This window comes from Lontra canadensis, unplaced genomic scaffold (assembly GCF_010015895.1).
Source record: "Lontra canadensis isolate GAN:19392208 unplaced genomic scaffold, GSC_riverotter_1.0 scaffold9, whole genome shotgun sequence".
In the NCBI taxonomy this organism is placed as follows: domain Eukaryota; kingdom Metazoa; phylum Chordata; class Mammalia; order Carnivora; family Mustelidae; genus Lontra; species Lontra canadensis.
The window spans coordinates 33,936,882-33,963,856 of NW_022631003.1; the positions used below are offsets into that span (position 1 = coordinate 33,936,882).

General features: G+C 33.6%; 1 protein-coding gene across 10 annotated transcripts in view; it reads left to right on the top strand.

Moving 5' to 3' along the window:
- The window catches only part of SOX5 (SRY-box transcription factor 5), a 976,694-nt gene that overhangs the window by 574,428 nt on the left and 375,291 nt on the right, over positions 1–26,975 (top strand). Inside the window, exon 1 of one of the 10 annotated variants that reach the window (XM_032855269.1) lies at positions 4,509–4,605. The exons of 6 other annotated variants lie outside the window; for them this stretch is intronic. Coding sequence is in view for 1 of the 4 variants with exons in the window: in XM_032855264.1 (XP_032711155.1) it covers positions 5,903–5,940 (38 nt within the window). In the remaining 3 variants the exon portion in view is untranslated. Of the gene's footprint in view, positions 1–4,508; positions 4,606–5,752; positions 5,941–11,263; positions 11,360–21,444; positions 21,561–26,975 lie in introns of those variants that run through there. 3 more of the 10 variants (XM_032855264.1, XM_032855267.1, XM_032855270.1) reach the window with 3 other exon arrangements.

Consider the following 26,975-nt stretch of genomic DNA (forward strand, 5'->3'; position numbering starts at 1 on the left):
GGTATCTCAGATAAATTAATTAACTTTTGTTTGTTAGCCATGGTTCCTTCATTTGCAGGTGGGATAACGCAGCTACATAGCTCATGTAGTTTTTTGAATACTAAATGAGATAATTCGTTTTACATGCATCACAGTTATGGGAGAAAGTTCTCAAGAGGTAAAATTTATGATTTTTAAGTTACTTCAAATTATTCTAGGGGCACCTGGGTGGCTCAGTGGGTTAAGCCTCAGCCTTCGGCTCAGGTCATGGTCTCAGGGTCCTGGGATCGAACCCCGCATTGGGCTCTCTGCTCAGTGGGGAGCCTTCTTCCCCCTCTCTCTCTGCCTGCCTCTCTGACTACTTGTGATCTCCCTCTCTATGCCAAATAAGTAAATAAAATCTTTAAAAAAATTATTCTAAAGGAAATAAATAGTAAGATATAAAACAGTGGAAACTATTACTGGGACTGCCATCATCTTTGAGAGAAGTATGAGACTAGAGTTTTTAAAATGAAAAAGAATATTTAAAGAACACTAGTTGGTCAAAAATGTGATCTGAGGAAAATTCATGTTCTAACTGACCAGCTGGCAATACAAAAAGTAGGAGAGTACAGAAACCTTGAATTTATAAGTTCTTATTAAATGCCAAGGTCCTGGCAAAAAAATTATTATGGGAAATTGAAATTTTAGGTATTCTTAAAAAGATGAATTAATGAATTTCTAAGGTGCTTTTCTGAAGAGGGCCAATGGCAAGACTCTTGTCTACTTAAAGTCCACTTTAAGCTATGCAGGATAGGTCATCGTCAGCTCATCAGGCATTTGGCAAATGACTCACAGATGTACATTGGTTGGAAGAGGTTTTTTTTGTTTTGTTTTTTTTTAAGAGGATGGATTCTTTTTCAATGTTTTTGTGACAAAGTAAATAACATTAAGGGGAAAATAGGTGTATATTTTCTTAAAGCCTCTTTTGTCAGGTTAAGTCAAGTTAATGTTGCTATTGTCTGACACTGATTTGGTTTAAATTTATTGTAGTTGTAATACTAAAAGTTTTATTTCTCAAAAATAACCTTCCAAATTCCATAAAGTGTGAAAGCTGTAGCTTGATGATGGGGACATTTGTAAAATATTAAAGTGTAATCTGTACCTGTGACAACATACTGAAATTTCAGTTGTTAAAATAGAAGATATTTAACAATTATATCTTAAAATAGAGGAATGAAACACTTTTAAGATGAGAAGAAAAATATTAAAAATGCTTGCTTGAAACAATGTCTACAGAGGGTTAAATTTGGAAATAACTTATGATCTTAAAAGTTCCTGATATTCTCTTTGAGAAGTTTCCAGCAGTGTTCCCTAGCATATCTTATATTTCCTTAGCCTGTGTGAGTCTCCTTTTTATATTTGCAATGGAAACAACATGAGCTCAAAAGCACACTTTTTCAGATTCATTCCATTTTCCATAATACTGCTTCAGCAGTGTCAAAGAGACTCATTAAATGAAAAATTGTTTTGTGGAGTTTCTATTGTAAGTTGTACTCTGTTCTTCTCTGAAAACGTATTTATATTTGTATATCTGTGTTTGTAGACATTTTTATATTTCCTACCAATTTAATTATTGTTCAGTTATCATAATTGTTTTTTTGTCCATTTGCTTATTTATTTTGGTTCTGACTTTTCTTACCATATTTACTTTAGAGGGCTTGGATATGAAACAATTTGAATTTTAGTCTTTTGTGTGTGTGTGTGTGTGTGTGTGTGTGTGTAATTAGATTTGTTACAAATTTTTCTTGACTTCTTTTAAAGCTGTAGGACTTAACTAGGCGTGCCTGGCTGGCTCAGTCAGAAGAGCATGCTACTTTTGATCTTGGGGTCATGAGTTCGAGACCCACATTGGGTATAGAGATTACTTAAATAAATGGATAATTAATAAATTAACTTAAAAACTGTTGTACTTATTGGTTAGCATTTAACAGATGTTTACTGAATGCTTAAGTAAACTATGTTTTATTTTACATACATTATGAAACCGGCAGACCTACTTATAATAATATAGCAAAATCACATTGGCATGTTAGTTCTGATGTAGGGGATATTGGATATACAATAGACTGGATATCTTAAAGTTTTCAGGTAACTGATAAAGAATATAGCTTTATTTAACACCTATCATGTGCTAGTCATGAACACATATTTAAATATTATAACATTTAATATAAAAGAGATGTATAATAATAATTTACTATTAAACGTTGGATTGATTGGATCAATTGAATCATTTAATAAGATTACCAGTGACAGGATTTGAGAAGAACATTTTGGAACTGCTTTCTCTTCCTGACACTGTAAAATCTTGCAGAATTGCTCATTTGCAATATAAATTCAAATGAAAGAAAACATTTGTGGCCTAGAGAGATATACTTAAAAATATTTATTCTATTCAGCCATCAAACACAGGACTAACTTAGTGCCAATGAGATTACATCAAATTTAATTTTACTACAATTATTTGAAAGCCTTTAGGTCTCTTAAAAGTAAGTACCATCTTGGGATATTCATTCAGCTATAAATTCTGGATTATTATTTTATTCTGTATTACGGTGTCACAACTGAAATAAGATCTAGCTTTAAGTAACAAATGGGGCACAAATTAGCTATATGACTTTAAATTCCTTTTGCCCAAGTTTAAACACTGGGAAACAAGGATATACCCACCCACTCTTTCGCTGCTGCTGATGATCCATGAGCTTATCTATGTGAACAAAATTCCTTATGAGCTTGGAGTTCCATTAATTCGAAGTATCATTATTAGAATAATCATTATTATATTTGGCAAATTTTCCGTTTAGTTCCTCGTCTGTTTCAGTTTGTTTAGCAGGCATGATTGTGCAAGAAATAATTTGTTTTTGAATGGCTATAGGAATGTTTATAGAAACATGTTGAGACTGTAAACTAACTTCCAAACCATTTAACATTTTCCTATATGCTCATTGTGCTTATTCGACATATGTATACTCACAAATACATATATCAAATGTCTGTGAAAATAAAACCTAAGACAAGGAAGATTCTGATATGAGCATCTTTCCTTTATAGTAGAGTTGGCCTCAAAAACTCCTGCTCTCTTTCTTACCTGCTCTGGTGACCTTCTGGATTAGAGTTTCAGAGAAACAACCAGAGGTAGTAGCTGTAGCAAGACAGCAGCTGGGACCATACGGATCTCAGCATCCTGCCTTATGGCCATTATCTTTGTTTCTATCTTTATGCTGCCACTATGTCTCCTTCTTGTGCTCTCCCTGTATGCTCTCCTTGCTGCCTCCTCCTCTTCCTGACTTAAGCTCCCAGTGCCCCTTGTAAGTCACCCTCCTCCTTTTTCATTTTTCTCTATTGATATAAGATGAAACAAGATACCCTAATTAGGAAATCTTTTAAAAACTATTTTTTAAAGTATGTGCAGCCATGAAGCTACCATTCCTTAATTCCCATAACCACTGTTAACAATATAAAAAATTATTTCTTGTATACTTTATCAATTAGACTGTAGGTCCCATTAGGACTGAAAAAATAGACATTTAAAATAAATGCAACAATTTCCTTATTTTTTCTGTGTAGGAACTGTAATAAAAAAAATAATAATTTGAGGCTAACGATGAGGAAGAATAGTGAGTACTATCCTTCCCCCTTCCCCAACTGCTGAAAAAGAAAATCATGTCAGCATCAAGTCATTTTTGCCACATCCCTTGTTAACAGCTTTTTCAGGGTGGGTCATAATTCTGTGTTTTGTTAGTGTCTTAACTCCATAGTGACATGCTTAAATCTTATTCCACATTGATTTTGTTGTGTACATATGCATTTATTTTTAGGATGCCTTGTGAATGATGGATCCCATTATTAAGTTATTATCAACTTTGTCAAAAAATATATAAGCTTTCAATGAAGAATGCATTTATTAATATGAGAAGGTTGGTTTTGATGTTTGGAATATGTGTAAGGTGTCTCATTGTGTATGTCTAAAAAAGTAAACTTACTGTCTGCCTGTCGCCAGAAAAAAAAAAGTGGGACCTAATCAAACTGCTATGGGGTCAACCCTTGTGGTTTTAAAGGCCCTTAATGTTGTCCAGCTGCAAAATAAAAGGAATTGGGAGGGGAAGTTGGAAGGAGTGGAGGGGGCTGGGGGGGAATGTGTGGAAAAGAACAGGGAGTCTGGCTTTTATTTTTTTTTTTTTTTAAAGTGAGTTCAGTGCCAGCCTGGACATTGGCTGTGCAGACTATTGAGCCATTGTCTGCTCCATTTCCAGAATAGCCCCCAGTTAATCACTTCGGCTTTGAAGGGAATTTCCTCGTGGAATTCTCCACAGAAAATCTAATCAACTGACCTGCCCTCTCAACAATGGAAGGCTTTTTTTTCTCTCTTTCCCTTATTGGGGCGGGCTCTGTAATGTAGCCTTTTGTGCAGAATGAACCCTCCCAGTAGGAGTGGAGAGCGTGTGTGAGTGACTGAGAGTGTGTGTGTGTGTGTGTGTGTGTGTGTGAAGAATGCACACTATCTCGTGTCGGTGAGTGTGTGCTTACTCCCTGACCAGATGCTGCGGTGCACGGGGCAGCCACCATCTCTGCGTGCGTGTCTGTGTAAGTGTCTTTCTCTGTGTGTGTATGTGCCTCTGTCATTTCATGTCAAAGGTACATTACCTGATTACCTTCCTCGCCTGCCAGATTTTTATCTAGATAATTGGAACTGCTATGGAGGCTGTGCCTTGCCAGCCAGCTTAGGATCTGTAAAGCCATAGTTTGTCCACCTTGTTATCTGTGGCTGCCTGGGCAGAGGAAATTAAAGAGATCCCCAGCCAGGGGAGTGCTTCCCACCCCTGCCCTCCCCAGCCATCCCAAGCAGGACAGTTGGGTAGGACCATCTTTTTGTTTTCATTTTTTGGTTGGGTTTGGGTTTTTGTTCCCTCCGTGTGCGTGTTATTTTGGCATGTGGATACCTGTTCCCCTCCACATCGCACGTCGTGTTTTATGGAGTTTGGAGCTGAGGAAACTTTGGTCGGGTTGCCAGGACGTTCGCACCACTTTGTGGAAAGCACGAGCTAACAGTGAGACCGACAGAGTGAGTGACAAGTTGTTTACAGGTTTCCTTGAAGGGGCCTCTGCTATATTTCAATCTGTCAAAGTTGCTTTTCTTCCCTCAGAACAATGCCTGATTGTTGTGTGTATGTGAGTGTGTGTGTGTGTGTGTGTGTGTTTCCGTGTGCGCACAGAGAGAGCCTAGAAAGGGGTGAGAAGGAATAACAATTCTTTGTGTAAAAATGATATTACCAACATTTATTTTTTTTTTTTGCTTAGTTAATAAATGCAGTTTAGTCATGGTTCTCTTAGTATACAGATTTCTCTTTTAATCAGCAGCAAATGCATTTAAAAAAAAATCATACTGTTTGTGTGTGTGTATGTGTGTGTGTGTGCGTGCGCGCGTGCGTGTGTGTGACTTTTATTATTTAGAGGAGAGAGAGTATGGGAGACGTGTTAAATGAGTTGACTTCTCACATTCGGTGATGTCTAGAAGAGAGAATTAAAAGGAAAGGACAGGCACCCTGAGGTTGTCTAGTGCCTTGCAGCGGGAGCGTGCGGCTCCGCGGAGGGGGGAGCAGCCAGACCCCGCTGCTGGAAGTGCGCTACCCCTTTAAGAGACTGGTCAAGGAGTCCTAGGAGAGGGAGAGGAGGGTGGGGGGGGGAGAAGGGGAGAGAGAGTGAGTGAGAGAGAGAGATTGAGAGAGGGAGAGAGGGAGGGAAGGAGAGAGGGAGTGAGAGAGAGAGAAGAGAAGAGAGAGAGAAAATCAATTGGTTTAGAAGGTTTGGACTCACTTGACAGGTTCAGTTGGAGACGATCATAGGTGGCTGCTGTGACAAAGGGAAATTGTGCTTTTCCAGCATGCTTACTGACCCTGATTTACCTCAGGAGTTTGAAAGGTGAGTACAGTTTTCCCCCCTAATATATTGAAGTACAACTCTCATTTTACAGTCATCTCTGAATCAATTGGAAGATGCTTCCCTAAAACGTGTTTGTTAGAAAAGCTTTGAGCTAGTGCTTCTGCAATCTTGTTAGCTGATTTTTGTTGTGATTGCCGGGACCAAATTGAACTGATTGGCAAAGTCTCCGAGATTTCTGCTAATGTTTTTAGGTTGTGTCCTATCACAGGAAATTAAATGAACATTAAGCATCTCTCTCCCTTCCACTCGCTGGTTTTCTCTTTCTCATTCACTCTCTTACTTTCTTCCTTCATTGATATTTTTCTTCCCTCTTCACCTTTTTAAATGCTTTTGTGCAGAGTGTTACCGTTTTCAATATCTCTGTCTTGTAATTTCTGGGGTGACAGAAGGTTTCAGTGGTGGTTAAAACGGAGGCTATAAGTTCCTATTTGATCCTTCCGTAAAACTTTGGAGGCTGCTTAGTAAAGCACATGACCTTTTGTTGATAGAAGAGAGTCGATTTAAAAAAAAATAAAAGAAAATTTAACATCACAGCAATGTATTAGTATATTACTCTTGAAATGTCAAGAAAGGGGAAATGGGGATGCTCCCTTTCTAAGTTTTAGTAGCTACTTTTTGTGCTGGTTGTCTTTAACCGATTTTGATTTACTTACATATTTCCCTTTGGCCAGGATGGGAATAAGTCTATTTGTAATTAAGTAGTTCCTATTTAAAGAAATATGTGCAATATCCTTCCATTTGATGTTGTTGCAAGTAAAACAAGGTTTTGAAAGAATTTTAGCCCTCTTCGTGTTCCTATAAGTACACATTGCAGTTTTTAAATTTGAGTTCTTATCCCAGCATAAGTTCATTTTTTGGAACTATAAATAGAATTTTGTTTGCCATTAAAAAGAATTCAAACTTTGTATTCTGTATGGTGAATTAAAAAAAAAAGCTAAAAAAAGCCAGGATGCATGATACCCAGGCTTTTTTTCATTTTCATGAAAGCTACCTTCTGTATAAACATTTGTTGTCTCTGACTATGCAATGCAGCTAGGTGCTAGACCAGCTGGTTAAAAATATGCTAAGTCAAGCTGTTCATCGCTCAGACGGCTGAATTTGATATGAAAAGACGAAAAAAGAAAGGACAAAGATTAAAACATTCTAGAAGTGAAGCAATGGAAGAGAAGAAGGGTATTGAGAAGAAAATAATGCTTGGATGTGGTCACATATTAGAGAAGCCAGCATCAGATCAAGGAAGAAAGTAAAATACCCAACATATATACTTTATCAATACTGTCTTCTTTCTTTCGTTTCTTCTTCCTCTTCCTCTTCCTCTCGCTCTCTCTTTTTTGAATTAGGGTGCATCTTCACAAGATAATTCCGGTGAATGACTGAGCTTTCTTAACAGTCTTGAATTAATTTTTTCAAAGTTCTATATGTTAACTCTGGAGCAGTTAGCTTTTGTTTGGAAATATAGCCTATTTCATATGTAGATATTGAAGTTATTTATATTGGGACATGCTAATTCTTAATGTTGCAGTTTGTTAATATACCACAGTAAGTTTTCTAGCCTGTACAGAGTAGCACATGATTATCTTCAACTCTATACTTTTTTGAGAATAAAACTCTGAGTCTGATTTGTAAGCCTGTTAACAGACTGTTCTTATAAAAAGGTAGTTACATATTAACAGGCTGTAACCTATTTCTCTATATAGGCAAGCTTTCCTGCTGTGAACCTTATTTGTATTTTTTCAATTATCTCTTTTAAACTAAACTTTTCCCCTTTCTATTCTGATGCTCAAATCTCTTAACATATTTTTTCCTTCTGGTGAGAATTTTGCCTTTTTTTTTTTTTTTTTTTTTTTTTTTTTTGGTCACCCAAAGGCATGCTTCTCTTGCTGGCTAATTAAATAAGAAAGTGATAATCAATAGAGTTATTAATATAGACAGCATATTTGGAAATATTAGTAGCTAAATCATTTTTTAAATGTCATACAGTATAAAATTTCCTAATAATTTCCCCTGTGGTTGTAATTGGTAATACAGACAAAAATCTCGTAATTCATTACTATTTGTTTACATTGAATTTGTATGACGGAGTGTATCTATAGTCACCCACATAGAGTATTTTGCAGATTAAATATTGAATATTTATATTCTCCAAAGGAGGTATGTGTGCTATTACTGCACTATCATATATAGTGAGCTTTTTTTTTGTCTTTTCAACTATTGCAACTTTCGTTGAATAAGTAGATCATTTCCATTGAGTGTTAATTTTTATTCTGTTTGCTCACCTGCCATAGATGAGTTGTTCACTCAAACTTAGTCATAAATCTGTAAAGAAGACTTCTACATCTCTTTATAAAATAAAGAAGTTTGCTCTGGAGGATATAAATAAGTAGCTTGGGGTTCATGTATTTTGGAAGTTTTATGTGATTTTTTTCTGACTTCATTGGTGGAGTCTTGTTCGTCTTCTTTTATTCTTTCCAACCTGTAGACGACTTTGAACTTTAAGGAATATTGAAAACTTACCAGGATCAAAATTTGGATTTAGATTTGTTATGTCTGTATTATCGGCCCTAGAAATGAACATGGTCAATACTGTCAGACTAATAAGCACTTGTTAAATAATTCAGAAGTAGTAACAGTTTCACTGTCTGTTAAAAAAATGTTGAGGAGGTAGAGCAAATTGAACAGTGATTCTAAAAAGTAAAGAAGTAGAAATCTTTTATTTTTAAGCATCGCTGTCATAACTGATTATGATTAATGAAAAATGTAATTCTCAGTGGGAGGTGAATAGGCAAAGTATGTCCTAAGACATTATTTGTAAGCAGAGTCTTTTACATCATACTCTTTAGGGGAAACATAACTGGCAACATGGTCTAAATGTTAGTAATAGCATCATGAGAAAGAACACTTGAACTTTCCTAAAATTTTTAAAAGAAGACAGTGTAATAGATAATAAAAAATTTAGACATAAGGTATTTTCAGAATACCATCCATTTTTTTATATTCCTAGAATGAAAATATTTAAAACACTTGCCTTACATATCAATATTAGCTTGTGTCTAGTGAACAAAAAAGGAATTTTTGATACTGTTAATAGTATCAAATAAATTTTCAATTTATTTCCTTTATGTTTGTATTTATCCTATCTGATTATAGTGTATTCGTTTTATGACTAAGTTACTTGTTAGACTTTTCAATTGCTTATGTCAGAGATTTAATTAAAAAGCAAGTATAAGATGATTGCTTAGGAAGACAGTCTGATAATGTCTAGAAAAAAAAGTTGGGATTGAAGGTAGTGAGATGAAGAAAATTAAGCTTATAGTATCACCTCTTTGCTTCTCTCAAAACGGGTGCAGACAACAGCCTGTCTATTCTACATGTTGAAAGGAACACCATAGGAATAAAACCTGCAATAAAAATCTAATTTACTTACTTTATATTCCCCTCAAATTTATCTGTGGTCACACTGGCTTAAGAAATACGTTTTCTTGACATTAGGAAAATTTTGAGTGGTGTTTTTTTTGTTCTTGTTTTTGTTTTTCGTTCTTTTCTGAAGAGACAAATATAAATCAGGTACTGTGAAAAGCTAATTTGTATAATTACCATAAAAAATAACTATTAGTGGGCTGTAAGACTATCTCTGACATTAGCGGTACTAAAGTTTGGCCATAATAATAAAATATTTATTACCCAGACAGATTTATTCAGTATAGTTAGAAACTTTATGAGTGATAAGTACATTCAAGTTAGCAGGTAACCTCCAGGTGTGAATCAAAGAAAAGTTATCTTTTCACATCTGTCACCTTATCACAACTGTAAAAACCTCTAAGTTTGATATTGTATTTTTAGAACGTCCTGATATATGCCTTTGCTCATTTTATTTATTTTTATCTACTTTATCTCCTCTACTTTGTAGAGGAAAAGGTGCCTACTACTGATTATAGATTTTAATTACTATCTCAATAATTTGCAAGCTAATTTGGCTAAGATATTAGTTTAGAATACAGCTTGCCTGAAGAACTAGGCACACTAGACGTCCCTCATAGTTGAGTCCTGTCCCAAGGACTTAACAGGAGACCTGCCTGATTATGAAGAACAATTAAGGGTTAAATGTCAGGTGGCACTGTGTACTGCTCAGTGCTTAGCAGGTTGACAGATAGAGAAATGTGTGAATATTATGATTACTTCACATGTTAATGTGTTTTCTTATGTTTCTCAAATATAATAAGCGCTTGATAACAGGATAACATATTTACCTGTTCTTAGGGAGCTTTTAACTGAAATCTGTGTGGGCATCATACCTGAGAGGCAAATAATAAGACCAACTCTAATGCTTTAGCACATGATTCCTCCATAGAATTGGAAGCTGTTTCAAATGGATTATATTCATAATGCATTTAAAAAGCAAAATTACGTTCCTGGATAAAGTCTGATCTTTATTGTCTGTTCTTTCCACTATCAATTCTCCAAACACCTAATAAGTGTATGTATAACGCAGATGTGTATTATGTAGATTGAACATCTCTCTTCTTTTTATAGGTTAAAAAAATTAGCATAAAGGATGGATTTTTGTTTTCTCCCATAATTTGTTATTCATTTATAAGTTCCATGAAGTTAACTAACAGCATGGGAAATAAACCAATCTGGATATCTCTCTTGTACTAACTCACATACAGTTTAATGTCAGGTGTCTGACTCAGATGATAGCAGCCAGATAAAAGATGTTCAAAGATGTAACCAAAATATGAAACATCGTCCTTTTAATGGAAAAATTCTGTTGAGCAAAAAATGGACTAAAACACAGAAAATTCTTCCTTACGTCATTCATTCTGTCCTTTCCTTTTCATTGATTAATAGCATCGTCACTTATATTAAATTTAAAACTTGAAAGCTGTATGGGTGAACATGACCAAATGATATTGCTAGAGAAGAAAAAAATGAAGGGCTGTTAGTCTTTAGCTTCAGTGAATAGTGTTTATTTGGGACCCTTTAAGAGAATGCTTCATGTTCTTTCATTTTAACCAGGAGCTGATAATGGTTCAGGAGAAGACCTTTTATTCGTTCTGATTTCTGTGTTTTCTCCTGCAGTTTGGAAACTGCGTTCCCTTTCCTTTCGCACTATCTGTTCTTCTCTTCACTTACTAGTTGAGAGTTCATACATCTCCTCTGGAGATCCTGTGGCGTATGGTTTTGCTTGTCCAATAGGGGGGTGTTGCATTTCTACACATTCAGTATCCTTTTCCCTTGGAGGCTGAGAGTAAAACCTCAGCAGTGTTCCCTGCCTTTGCCAGCCTGAGGAGTCAGACTCAAAGTTGTTCCCAGCTCTTGCGCCTTCATTGTAGAGCTGCCTTCGGCTCAGTGGGCTGCCGAGAAGGACCAGACCGCAACAAGATTTAGAAGAATTCTGGTGAGAACTGTTTATAGGGATATGGTATTTTAAAAGAATGTGGTAAACAAACAGAATTGTGGCATAAACAAAGATAATTAGCATAAACAATGTCGTTTTAGGACAGGTGGTTTAAAAAAACAAACAAAACAAAAAACCCAAATATGAACCCAACTTGAATGCTGCCAGTTTGGAACCACTGAACCTTAATCTGTACTTCATGAGAATTACCCAGGTTTGTTGATAAACTTGTTAACATGGTTTTTCTGTTTCTTTTGTATCATTTTCCGGTCATTATGCCCTTTTGTCATCCAGCTTGAAAGTAATTAATCTATTACAAGGTAGTTTAAGGACTTTTACCCATAAAACATGACAGAAGGAAAATTAAAAAAACAAAAGCTTGTAGATGTTCATAGGCATTTGAAGTCAGTGTTGAACCTTTAATCAATTCAAACCTGAACTCGTCTCATTGTATTTTAAATCTCTCTTTCTTTTATCTAAGTAACATTTCAGTTACTTGGTCTTTGGTGTTAATACATTTACTTTTGTCTCGCCTTAGAATTCAGGGTTGTTTTTTTTTTTGTTGTTGTTTATTTTTGAGTTTTTGTTTTGTTTTTTAGTCCCCCCCCCATGGCTGAATCATCACTTGTGTTGTATGTTTATTTCTAAGTGTTGCTTATTGTTTCTTCCTATTTTCTGTATAACTTAGTGAAGATGGTGTAGCAGTATGTATCTGGCTGCGGATCACGCAGTATGAAGATGCTAGTTGTTGTGAACCACATTATCTAAACCTGCTCTGCTGGCATGATGAATTTTTATCTGGAGACATTTAGGTTTATTACTAAATGACATTTTTTTTCTTAATGTCTTCTACTGAACTATTTTGACTTTATTGAAATGTGGAGTGTGGTGAACAGAAAGCTGTCTGTTTTTCTTGCATTAAGGATCAAAGTAGTTTTGGGTAAAGCTAAAAAGATTTTTTTCCCCCTCTCTTCATTTTTGTATGGAGAATGGGGACCAGGAATTCCAAGTAGGTATCTCTGGTATTCTGTAACCCTTCTCTTTGCTGAAATGAAAGCATTTGTGAATGAGTTTTGGTTTCTTGGAGTTATAAAAATGTGTGTAAACTAGTAAACCATGTCTCATTCATGTGCTATGGAGATTTCTCGTACTTCAGGGACAAAAATAATTTGGCTACTAACGAATTAGGGCTACCTGCCAGTGCCAACACATACTGTAGGTAAGAGGAACACTATAAAGAAAAGCTGCTGGCAGCAAAACCATTGAAACTTTCATATGTAACAGCGTTCTATTTCTGCTCATCACATCTTTGAAAGAATGTGTTTTTTAGAAAAGAAAATGTTGAGAAACAGAAAATATGATCTTTCTTAAAAATGTATTAGTAGCTTTGTTTTTAATATTTCTCATTGTGGAGATGCATAGAGTTTGATCATGTTCTATGCGCATGTGCCTCTCCCCTATCTATCCCAGTCATTTCTGTCACATTGAAACCTAAGAATCAGATGGACTGAGAATAGGTATAATATGAAGAAATGAAATTCACTGTGGAGGCCCTCCCCCAAAAAAACCATGCTCAAGACCTTTTATAAGATTTCTATACTGGCAGTTTAAGAGAGATCAGTTGGGAGGCTGAGCTGCAATTTTATAAATGAGTGTTCTCTCCTTAAGGGCTTCAGGAACACTACTGAGAAAAGAAGGGAAAGGGTTAATCTGCTTGGCTTGTTGATATACTTTTTTAATCTAGGAGTAAAAGAAGACACAAGCCCAAATAGTGTTTGGTTGGTACATTTTTAATCAAAATTTATTTCAAAATGTAGTCCGTGATTTACTTTATTACTGATTTTGTTTTGTTTTGTTTTGTGTTCGTATTAATTAGGATCAAGATACCAAGGGGGTGGTTTGGAAACTGGTTGTAGAACTTTCACATATGAGCTGTTGAGTTGTCATTTTCAACAATTTTGTATTTATCTAATAAAAGAACATTGTAATGAAAAAAAAAGCACAAACACTGAAAATGAGAAATAGCCTTCACATGAGAACACAAAATGAGAAAAATAATGCTGTATTTATGCTGTACTTTTTCACTCACAGTTACTATAGGCTGCTTGACAAAGTTCTAAAACATTTGATTCCAATTCTGGAGTTAAGGTCTAACTTGTTTGCCTACAATTATTTCTTTGGGTTATTTACCTAGGCCCAGAGTTTGTTGGGCAATAATTTACAAAGTCCAAAGACTTTATTTTTACTCTTTTCCTGATGTCTCTTTGTTTCACCCCCCCACCCCTTATTTGCTATTGAGTTTCATCATATGTTTGAAAAGAGTTTGCAGGAATATGTCACACAACATTAACAGTGCTATTTCTTTGCTTCTTTTTCATCTGCACTTATAAGAGATCTATGTTGAAGATTTTTTAGAATAATATATAGTGTTCATATTCTTTAATAGAGAAAGGAATGAGCTGGTGATCAAACTATTCAATTTCTGATTCATTTATTAATTCAATTTTGACCTTGAATGAGTGATAACTGAATATATAATATCAGATTCAGATTGTCATCTCTCCCATAATATTAGCAGGGTGTGAAGAAAACTTTTATGTAATGTTCCAAGTACAATTAATCAAACAACACCTAGGAGTAGAAAAACAAAGATAACAATGAATGCAATTTCTGAGGCAATAACTTCTATTTCCCTCTAGCCCTAAACATAGCTAGAATATGGGAAATAGAGGAAAAGTTATTGTTTTTAGAGGACTAAGGATTATGGGATATAAATATGGTGGTGTAATTTTTTCTAAAAAATTAACATTACTAGAAAAATAAAATGGATCTAATTTGACCTAAAAACAATTTAGGAATATTTATTGATTTAAAAGCATTATTTTAGAGAAAGAAAGCATATCCAAAAGATCCTGATAGCAATTTAAAGAATCACAGTGAAGGAACAGAATATATAGACTTTTATAAGTAAGCTAAAAGATAATTGGGAGTCTCTAAGACTTCTGTGAAGAATATATATAATAGTATTCCAGCTTGAGAAATCTGAAGGTGGTATTGTCATACATATTGAAGGAACAATTTGAATTCAAAAAGTTTGGTAGCTCAAGATATGCTTGAATAATATTGGGGGATATTTGAGATTTTGGATAGAGACAAGGAAGTTGAGTGTTAGAGGCCTAAGACGTACATAACAAATGAAAATATTTTGTGGTCTTTGAGTATATTTCTCCTAAGACATAGAACAATTTCCTCTCTTTTTGGTAAACATTTATATTTGTCAGTATCCTCACTGAATTTTTTTTTTCCTAAGTAAAATATATGGAGAGTATTATTAGTTGGGTATAACATCTCAAGTTCTAGTTCTCCCCTATAGACTGAGAAGTTGTTTTGTGTCTTAGGGGATGCATCTGTAAAATGTGAAGATAGGCTGAGTAATTTCTAAAATCTTTGACCTTTGAAATTTTATTACCTTGGACTCCATTTGAAAGATCCCTAGCTCCTTACTCTAGTGGTCAGAATTCTTACATTTATGCAACTGTTGAGAGCCAGAGTATTTTATATTCCCAGCACTTCCATGGGGGAATCACTTCTCAGTTTACCTGTCTGTTGAGTGGTATTGTGCAGGAACAAGTAGTCATAGTATATTTTAGGAGTTTTAAATCTAAGAACTAGCTATAATTCTTATTCAGGATTAAGTTCTCAAATTTGCTATGAACTATTTTGAAGCCTATGGTTCAAAAGAGAGGATTCATGTTTTATGTGGTTGAAACTCTCAGGTGCCTCAGATCACCATCCTCAACTATTACGAATGCCATGAAAAATAAATTATATATGGACTATTGAAAAGGGAACTATGGGGCAATATGAAAAGCATGAGAGTGACATTTTAGGTCAAAGAGCTTGACGTATTTATAAGAATAAGATAAAAGAAAAAAAAGAGAAAAGGCTAGAAAGTAGAGCATCAGGGACAACCCTGGGGCTATGGACAGTATATGTCTTTATATGAATAAATAAAACACTGGGCAGGAAAGTGGTAAGATTAATTAAGACTATAAACAGGTAGCCCAAAGAAAGATTTTAGGTGGTTCCCGAAATAAATTAGTCAATTATTAGGATCATGTCAACCAACCTTATATGCAATAGTTGGTGGCTGGCAATTTTAGGAAAATAAATGTTAAACCCTAAAGCAAGAAGTAGAGGAATAAACAATGAAAGATGCACTTAAAAAGCTATATTATCTGAAAGGGCAAGCTTCACATATTGTTAATATGTTACATTCGGCAGATTGCTTGCTTTTTTTTTTTTTAACACAGTGTTTGAAAAAAAAAAAAAGTGTAGTTATACCATCAGCAACATAATCTGTGACTCCGTATCCAAGGACTTTCTGTATTATATGTACTTTGAAAATATGGCTATGGTATGACAAAGTCCTTGTACAGATTAGTTGTAAGTTTTAAATATAGATTCACACATTTAGGATAACATAGGAATTGGCTATTAGTTAAAATTCATTATTTGCTTAATAATTCAGATACAGAATTTTTAAAATTTCTATTCCTGCTACTTTAATTTAAGAATAAAGAATGGGTGTTATTCTCTTATTCTCTTGGTACAGATATAAAGGTTGTAAACAAAACAAAACAAACAGAAAGGACCTTGCTACACCAGAACTACATTTAGAAGTAGGACCAAAGGGAAATGTGCAAATATCCTACTGTTAAATAAGAAAGAAAATCTGGAAATCATCCAGTTGAGCAACTTACTGCTAATATATTTTATAATACAGCATTTAGTGATATACAAAGTTGGCATATGTTCCTACAGTTTCTAAATCAAGAATTAAAACTTTGTAATGTATAAGTCATTTAAATTCTTTGGGTTTCAGCCATGCATCTATAAAATGGGCTTTAAAATGAGTATAAAATTATTTATCCCCTAATTCTTGTGAGTCATTTTAAACTTATGAAAATTTATAAAAATATTTGGATTATCTCTGAATGCAAGCCACTGAATTCAGACTTTGAAAAAAATTATTTTTGTTTGATAACATACATGTTAGCATATGAAATAATGCCTATAAGAAATTCATTGACTTATTTTTAAAATTTTGTTGTAGCTACAACTATAATTATCTTAAATGCATTTATGATTATTGATCCCAGGTAACTTGTATCTCTATAGCAGCAACATAGCATAGCTTCCTCTGCTTACTGCTAATAATGAAATATCCTAAAACTACATCTCTTCCCCTTTAATATATAAGAAATATGATACACTAAAAGCTGTTTTTGCAAGTGTCAGTATATCAAGTATTAAAATAATGAATTTCCTGATCTAACATATTCCTGTATTTTAAACTATGCAAATTAAAACATTTATTTGTATATTGTCATAAAAATGAATCATTTTATATAAAAAATACTGAACAAAAAAGAATTTTTTTATTAAGATAAAAAGGGTCACTTGCTTTGTAAAGCATTATTTGTGCAAATATTTTGAAAATAGGAAAATACCAAACTTGAAGAAAGTTATCTATACCAATAGAGTGCATCATAGATTTTCATGGTGAAAGCAACATGAGGAGTTTTGCATTAGCTACCTATTTCTTATATTCTGGGTGAAGCTTGGGAAAATTTATGGATTTCTTTTTATGGGCAGCTGTATAACAAGCAAACAATAACATCCAAGAAACAGAACCTTTATTTTTTATATAAAATTGTTTTCCACTGATATAATCTGTTGAAAGCCAGAAGCCATCCAAAGTGCTGATACCAATTTAAGAAGATGATCTTTTGCCTTAATTATACATCTGGGAAATATTAGCTGAACATTTTGTGGAGAACAGTGAATACCTTAGTTGCCAGTTGTCTAAAATGCTGCTAATGATCGACATAGTGCCAGTGTTTTGATGGCTAAAACCTAGGCTGAATATGAATACAAAGAACACAGTTGGGGAAAAAAAAAAGCACACGTTTTACACAAAACAGATTTCAACCATCTGCTTGGCACTTAAGTTTGTGACTATAGGCAATATATGAAAGAGACTACTGTCCATGTTATGAATGGTATCACTTTTATTGGTACCTTAGAAAAACCATAGGGTTTTGAAAGCATATATAACCCATGATTTTCTTTAGCTAAATAATGAAAACAAGGGCCTCAGCCAAAATTTTGTTCCCTCTATAATCTCTTCTATGTCAGTCTTCTTTTCCTAGCAAAATGGGTTTCGCTAATAAAGTAGGTCTTAGTTCCACACCTCAGGATATTAAAATATACCAGACAACACTACATAAGTCGCCCTTAGGACGAGAACCCCAGATGGTTATGAGATAAAATACTGTTTGCTTTAGGAATAGGTTATATTCCTGAGTCTGTTGCCTGAATACTATGGTGCATGTCAAATCAGCATGGAAGTTAATGGTCCAGAAGCACTTCTGAATTTAATGCTTTCCCATTTGTTCTGAATTTATAGTATTAAATCAGACCAATGCTGTTTCATCACTAGTTCAGTAAGAGAAAATTGTGCTATAGATAGTAAATTATAGGCAAAATCTAATTATTTGACCCATTTCATTTACCTTAAAGGTATGGGAGAAGTCCTCAATAAAAAAATATTGGCAGGTATTAAATACTAGAAGCTTTTAAATTTATGGAGTAGTTGGTAAGAGCTATTATAGACTGTTACTTAGCACATGATAAGCCAAAAATATATTTTGACTAAGTCATTTGACCTGTTATTTTCCTTAGCTGAAGTAGATTTTGCATTTTTAAATATCAAGAAAATTAAGCTTTTAGAATGTTCATTTGTCTAGGTTGTATCAATTGGCAAAGATATATTGCTTTTTTAGTTTTTGAGGAAGAAGTATATAATTTAGGGAAAAAGTATAAAGAAAAGCTCTCAGAATCCTTGTATATTTGTGCTTTCCAATATGGTAGCTCCTAGCCACATTACACTTAGGCACTTGAAATGTAGCTAGTTTCAACTGAGATTTGCTGTAAGTATAAAAAACAGTGGATTTTGAAGACTTGGTCTGAAAGAAAGGATGCAAAACATCTTGCTAAGATATTTTTTAGTATTGATTACATGTTGAAAAAATACTGATTATATATTGAAATAACATTTTGCTATACAGACTTAAATAAAATATGTTGTTAAAGTTATTTTCACCTGTTTCTTTTCACTTTTTTTAACATGGCAACTGGAAAATTTCAGATTACATGCATGGCTCTTATTTGTGGCTTACATTTTATTTCTATTGGATGGCACTGTTTTATTCCTTTCCACGGAGGGAGGAAAATTAAAACCTCTATCTCTATCTGGATTCTAGTAGTTACAGCTCAGTAGGGTAGTAATGAATCAGAAAGAGTTAAGTTTTTTATTAACCATCTTCCCTTTTTAGCTTCCTTCTGTAAGAAGGTGAAGTTGTATCACTTTTTAAAAAGACCTTGGGAGTAACACTGACTTACATAGATCTTTATATCATTTATCCAATGAATTCTGTCAGTTTCTTCAAATTTCCATGGAATTAGAATGGAAGAGATGTTTGCTTAAGGATTGTATAGGTTATTTTAGAGATTATATGTTTAAAAGGACAATTATATTTACTTTTTGAAATGCCACCATGTATATTTGTCATTTCAGCACTGGGTTTAAAGAAGTTTGTGGTTGGGTGGGAATACCTTCCCCTTTTGCATCCCAGCTGATACTACACACAGTTTCTAAAATTGACCCACAAGATGTGATCCAAGCTCTTTCTCTATACATATAGAGATATACTAATAGAGATAGATATAAAGATAGCACTGACATTCAGTATGTACTTATTCTGTGCCAGCCTTAGCCTCACAGAAATCTCATTTGTTATCCCTATTTCACAAACGAAGAAAATGAAAGAAAGAGAGTTGCCTAACTTCCCAGGTAACAAGTGGCAGAGCTGGGATACAAATCCCAACAGTCCAGCTCCAAAGAACTCACTCTTAGCCATCAAACTGTAGTATTGATCTAGATAATAAAGTGCTTCCAGAACTTTATAATCTGTTATTTAAGTTGCAGAAATTTATCCATTCATTCAACAAATGTATTTCAAATACCTACTATGTAATACCAGCATTATTTTCGTTGATGAATAAATATTACTAAAAAATCAGACACTATAAATAAGTAGCATACAATGATTGTGTTCCAGACTTCAATTTCTTCAATCTGAATGAATTCATTCATACATGGCACAGGGCAGTGTGCTAGACAGGGGATATCCAGACACATGGATAGTTATATAAAGGGTTTCTTACTAAAGGCTTCTTGAGACTGTTTCTGAGAGATACCAATTTCCAGTGCACATTATAGATGGAATTTCCTTTGAGAAGTGTAAGTACGTAAAATTTCTCAAATATCTCTTTATTAAGTCCTTCACAGTGGACTTCTTATAGAAATAATATCTTCATGGACAGGCAGTAGCTCTGCTCAGAAAGTTTATCTGATTAGTTTTTGCTATCTTAACGGGTAGGATGCCTCCTTACACTAGAGTAATTTTTAAAATATGTCACTGTTCACATCTTCAGTGGTGAAATTAACATGGAAAACCTTGTGATGAATTGGTAAATAATGATATTAATAATTAATAATTAATAGGGTGTGAATCCTTGATCTCACTTGTCATCAGGACATACTGCTTTTATAGGGTAGTGGGCAAGGGTATTGGTAATTTTGAGTAGAAAATTCAAGCAGGTATGGTAAAAGAATGTGATTGTAAAAAGACTGCAGATTCCTGGGGACAACAAGGCATTTGGGAATGAAGATTGAACCTTGTGGTTTTATTCTACTAGATTTCTCAATTTTACTATTAAAATAGTGTAAGCCAATGTAGGTTTGAATTAAACCTATATTAAATCTATGATTTAGATCTTGATCTTGTAAGTGCTTTTCCATATATAGATATGGCTGAGGCTTCTGGTGGATGCTTTGATTTCTTAATACTGTACTAGGGAGAAACCATATAACTATGGGTAGGCTTTGGAGTCAGACTGTTTAAATATATTCTATAACTCAGGTACTTACTAGCTGTGTCAGTTTTGCAAGTTACATAAACTTTCCATGTCTTAATTTCTTTATCTGTGAAATGGGGTTATAATAATTCCCATCTCTTAGGTCACTTTACTACTGACATAAGAAACTAACCTTGAGCAGATTTTAATGATATAGAAAGAATGTAAAGAATATTTCACATAATATGGCAAATATCATTGGATTATAAGTTGATATGTAAATATCAAGTACTTAATAAATAATATTGAAACCAGTGGTTTGTACAGGATTTATTAGAAATTCAAGTACTTCCTAAAAGGATTAAAAATATTTAAAGGAAAATATTTCTGTCATGGAATCCCTTAGCTTTTTTTATATTATACATGTATAATACATATATTTGTTTGTTATATAAAGATACATACATGTATTATAAAATTATATATTATATCTATATTATGTACATCATATACACATTAATGTATGTGTGCACATAAATAAGTAGTTAAAGGAAGATAATTCTTTCTAAAACATTGGTTAAGAATACTTTTTGTAACCTGACAGTCATAATAAGGTTAATGATTATCATTTTCAGGCCAAAACAACAACAACAACAACATCTAAACAAACCCCACAAAACAACAACACAAAACACCTACCATTTTATCAGTAATCACAGTTGTTTTGGGGGACCCTGATGTGAAAGAGTCATTGGTTTATGATTCCTTAAGTTGTCTTCGATAGAAGTATTGTAGAAAATTCATAAGGCATTCTTTACATTGCCATTTTTAGTACAGCCAGATAAGAGAAAGAATATTGAATGATAACTAACTTAGTGAAGGAAGGCATTTCTATAAGTAGCTAAACTAATGTTTGCCAGGTATGTAGATTTCCTGGTGAAAGGATATTGGCAGAGATCTAAGAAAAGGCTAACATGTCCCTTAAACTATCTCCTTTAAATAACAGTTGTTACATCCAGACGGTTGCTAAGAGATAAAGAACAATCAGTTCTTGACTGAGTTGTATTCTTGCCTAGATTGAGGGCACTCCCACTTCTGTCCTTAAATTGACTCTAGCTTTAGGAGGTCATAGAGACAAAGCAAGAATTTTCCTCAGGAAACACTTTTGGATCTGCTTGAGGACCTGAAAATCATCCCATTGAGACCCTAGGCTTTGGTATAGTACAACGCAGTGGGGTTCATCTTCATCTGAAGCATGTTAAGACTGTCTCTTATTAATTGTCCACTTTGATAAATGTGTTGTTTTTGCAGATCTCAAACAATACAACATCTCACTGGGTCCTCTGGGTTTATTGACTTTAAAAGTCATCCCAGATTGACTAAATGAGTTAAATTAGCAGAAGATTTTTTATGCTTTCATTATGACTTACTTAATCATCTCTACACATCTGCATTTGAAGTGATGTAGACACAGAAACATTCTCATCTTGATTTGTTCATTGAAAAATAGTTAGTGAATACTTACTATGTAAATCACTTGTTCAGCAAGATAAAGGTACACATCAGTATTAATAAAAGAACAGGAGGAAGTGGTGAATGTAGGAAAAAGTATAGGATAAAAGAGATTTTTATGATTTATCATGTTATTAATATGAGAATAATCATTAAAAAGTATTACTGTTTACCTTTTGCTAACTTAAAGCATTACCAAAATTGATTGTTTGGGTTTAGGTATCATTATTTTATAGCTGCTCTTTATGACAACATTTAGGCACTTACAGATCACAAAGCTAACTCACAAGCCCAGAATATATTTGAATTTACATTTGCTGCAACTGAAAACTCCCTAGTCATCTAAAAAATGTCACAGTTATTCAAATACAGAACTTTTCTTAATGTTTCTTTTTCTTTTTTTATTAAAAAGTATCTGGATCTATAGAAAAGTGGAAAGAGGAATACAATTAGCATTTATAGACTTTATACTGTTTACCAGGTTTTGTTATTTATTAATTTTAGGCTTTTACGTTTTTTTTTTTTTTCTTTTTCTGATTCATTTACAAGCACGTCGCAGGCTAACACTTCTAAGAACTAGGATATTCTCCAACATAACCACAGTAACATTAGCACACCCAAGAATGTAATATTAATACAGTGGTATTATTTGATATAGTCCATATCCACATTTCCTAATGGTCCCAGTAATACATTTTGTAGTTTTTTGGTTTTGTTTTTTTTCCTCTTTAAAATCAGAATCAAGTCAAGCATTAGGTATTGCGTTTACTTGTCATATCTCTCTAGGTCTCCCTTCATTGTAAATAGTACCCTTCCATCTTTTTGTCTTGACATTGACATCAACATTTTTTAAGAGTCCTGGACATTTGTCTCACATAGTATCTCACAATATTGAATTTGTCTGATTGCATCCTCATGATTAAATTCAGATTAGATACAGATTTAAGACAGTTATTAGAACATTGTTCTTTTTAAAATCACTTAAGATTATAATTGGATTTGTCAGAAGTGGATACCTATCGAGTTCAAATTTTGGTGTACCAAATTCATGGAGATTTCTTTTTAACTGGCTTAGATTTTTAATAGATCTAATCTGTGATCAGGAAGTTCTCTGAGCCATATGATTTGTCATGCACAAAGCTATTTGGTAATAGTAGTTGAGAGAATAGAGAAATAGCTACAATTTATCCATAAAGTCTACTCTGCAGTTGGACATAAATACTAAATTTTTTGCAGGTAATAACCTAAAAATATTGATTACAATGTCTATGTAATAGTGTAGCACTGTAAAAGCACTGTATATTTTGTTAGATTGGAATTCATACTTAAAACTACAATGTTATTCTTTATGAAAAATGCTAGATGTCAAAACAAACTCAACTTTTTCTTATTCTTCATTCACCATTCTCATCTTTTTAAAAGTAATCTTTTTAAGAGTAAAAGAAGTAATATTTTTAAAGATTCTAAGAAAACTTGAGAAAAATAGAGGCAAATACAGGCTATTCTTTTTTTGTTTTAACTCTACCACTATACTTTAATAAAGATAGGTTAAGATTTTTTTTTTTAAAGTTCATAGAATGGAGATTTTTTTGTTGTTGTTGCCAACATTTTCAAATCTCTTTAAAGTGAGAATTTAGCAGTTTGAGACTTGCCCTTATTTCAAGGTAGTGTATAACATAGATTCTAGATGCCTGTGTTTAGATCCTGACTGTATTTCACTAGCTGTGTGATATGGACCTAGGGTTGGTTTTTTTTTTTTTTTTAAAGATTTTTATTTGTTTATTTCACAGACAGATCACAAGTAGGCAGAGAGGCAGGCAGAGAGAGAGAGAGGGAGAGGAGGAGTCAGGCTCCCTGCTGAGCAGAGAGCCCGAGGCGGGACTCGATCTGAGGACCCTGGGATCATGACCCGAGCCGAAGGCAGAGGCTTTAACCACTGAGCCACCCAGGTGCCCTGGACCTAGGTTCTTAACCTCTCTGAATTTCATTTTTCTTTTCTGAGAAAGAAAGGAAAAAAGAAAGAAAGAAAGGAACAGTGGCTACAATTACTGTTGAGAAATTGAATATAAATAAATTACTTAGAACCGGACCTAGGATAGTAAACACTGAACACATTAGCTATTATTGTTGGTAGTGAAATTGTCAATATTTGCAATCACTAATGGAAATTTTTGAATTGCACGAGAGAACAGATTTTTTAAAGCAATTTAAAAATAGTTGTGCTTTCCTTCATGAAGTATTTATTGAATACTCTGTATATACTAGAAAGTGCTACCTTCAAGAAATTTAATAATGAACAAGACACATATGACTCTTGCCATAATCAAGCTTACAGTCTGTGGGAGACAGACAATAAGGAAGCAATTGCAATAAGTAAAGGAAAATATAAGTGGAGAAGTAAGTACAGAGTGTTATGGGAGAACACAAGGTGGGCTTAATTCTAGTCTGTGTTAGAGTTCTTTTTAGGAGGGGTGAAAATTGAAGATGAACATGGTAGAATTTTCCAGACCTAACAGTCATATGGGTCATGAGTATGGAGTCTAGATTAAGATTGCCTAATTTACCAGCCTGGTTCAGTGGGATGCAAGATAGGTTCCCTTGGGTAAACTGTTTAACTTCTCTGTGCTTGCCTCAGTTTCTTCATGTGAAGTGGAGAAAGGATAGTACAGACCTATCATAAGGTTGTTCTGGGGACTAAAAGAGATGCTTTATCGAAAACTCAGAACTGCCTTTTGACATTTTATGTACCCAGTGAATGCTGGCCATATTATCAGAGAGGATTCAGCTTATATAAAGTCCTAATAACAACGGTATGATCAATGGAAGGGCAGAAAGTGCCTGAATTTATTTCTTACATGTAAATGTGCCATGATGCTATGTTGCAAAGTTTCTTCAGCTTTCATCCCCCTGCCCTTGTAAGTGGTTAACAGAGCTTTCTTTTGTGTTTACATGAGTCTGATCGTCAAAACATTAAGTCAGAATATCAAGGTGAACATACTTATATTTTTCCTTGATGTGTTAATAAAAATGGCATTTTGTGAGAGCAAAAAATAACCCAGTCCAATTGCTGGAGTCAGGTAAATTTTAAGTGGGATTGAATGAATTAAAAATGAAGCATTCTACCAGTGTTCTTGGAAAGTTTATGGAACAAAGTCTGCTTTACCAATGTGAACAACTTAGCCATTTTCTCTGCATGTTGCCCTCCTCCCCACATGACTCAGTAACATAGTTACATTTATTGGTTGTTTACTTACTTTTAATGCCCTTCATTCCACTAAGGTTTGTGAGGGGTGAGAAAGGGAGCTCAGAATGCATGGTTTGAATTGAAAAGAGACGTTGTGTGGTCAGAATGAGGATGAGTGGAGAAATTGTAGGGAAGTTTTGGTTTTGAACAGCCTGTTGATTGTGCCTTTTTATTAAATGAAAACACTAAAGAATGATTTAATTTGGTGAAACTGTTAAGTTGTTATTATCCTGCTCATTGATGGAATCTGATAAACTTCAATGCTTTTTTTTTTTTAACTGCAGAATTTCTAAAAATAAAATTTTTTTTTGATTCAGTACAAGCTGTCATGTTATGTAAGGGTTCAAAAAATAGCAGTTCTAAAAATCATTTTCAAAAGGTATTAGATATCCTCTGGTGATATATATATATATAACATAATATGTTAATAAAATTTAAAAATTGCTTTACAAGTATATATTTTACTTATTCCGACATGTGCCATTTAATTGTATTCTCTGTAGTGACCTTATTTATAACCAGCTGGAATTCGTGTTCTTAAGAGGTGTTTTTTGTTTTCTTTTCTTTTCTCTCTCTTTTTTTTTTTACAGTGGTCTTAATTTCACTCTTCTGTATTGGATATTTTTTGTCAAATGGCCAGTCCCATGATGTGTGAACTTTGACTCAGACTTTGAAGACCCCTGAATTTAATTGGCAGTCTAATATTACTCAGCTCACAATACAGAATTTAAACAGTGTATTATGGGGGAAAAAAAATAAGGATAGTGGATAAACGAGCAGCATTAACTTTTTAGCAGTTTCTAAGCTAATAGTTTTGCTTTGATTTTTTTTTGTTGTTTTTTCCTTTATATTGTAGTCTAATATAACTTTGTTTCCACCTGTAACAAAGTTTTGTAAGATTTTTATAGGATTTTATATTAGTTTATTGGTTTTACATATTTTAATGGGAGGGTAATTCATATTTAGGGGGAAATGGGCCAGTGTTACCTAAGGAGCTGCTGTCTGTCAAACATAATATCAAATTCTCTGCTGATTGTTTCTATAGTACCTGTTTGAAATACTACTCCATTTTTAATGCTCACTTTTTCTATTTATAATTTGTTTTTTAGACAAAGGACAGATAAAGAAAAGCTGATTAATTTATCGTAATTTCTATTTGGCAACTATTATAATAATCATATTTATTTGCATCAATTAGTAAGACAGGTCACTGATTATGAATTGACAATTTTAACATAGTAGTGGGTAATAGAAATTAAGACACCTATATAATAGATCATTTCCTTTTGATTTCTCGATTTTTTTTTTTTTTACTTATTAGCTCTTCCTTGCTACTTTATTAGCTATTGGAGCTAGGATGCTTAAAGATTATTGTCAGAAAGACAACTACAATTTTTTTTTTTCTATTAAAAGTCAGGCAAGTGAAAATGCTGTCTCTGCCCAATGGCAGCCAACATTAATTTCCTTACTTGTAAATGACTGTTTTGCCTAGGGAATGAATATTTAAAAATCAAGGAAAACTGTATTATCTTATAATAAATAAATTTATATTTTTCTAGACCAATTTTTATTGGTATATTTCTATACCAATTTTATATTTTTCTATACCAATTTTTAACTAAAAGAATTAAAATGCATAAAAGCATTATTTAAAGGCTTAGAAATTCAGATGTCTAATAAGATGATTAAAGGTAAAAAGTTTTACACATCTTTCCAATGTCAGTTAGCTGGGGTCTAACAGTATAGAGTTCTAGTCCAGTTAAAGTGTGACTTGTCAATGCCCATACAATTCTTTGGCCACACACAAATTCTGAGCTCCATTAAGGCTGGAAAGGATAATCACATTTCTGCCTCCAAAGGGTCTTCTACTAAAAG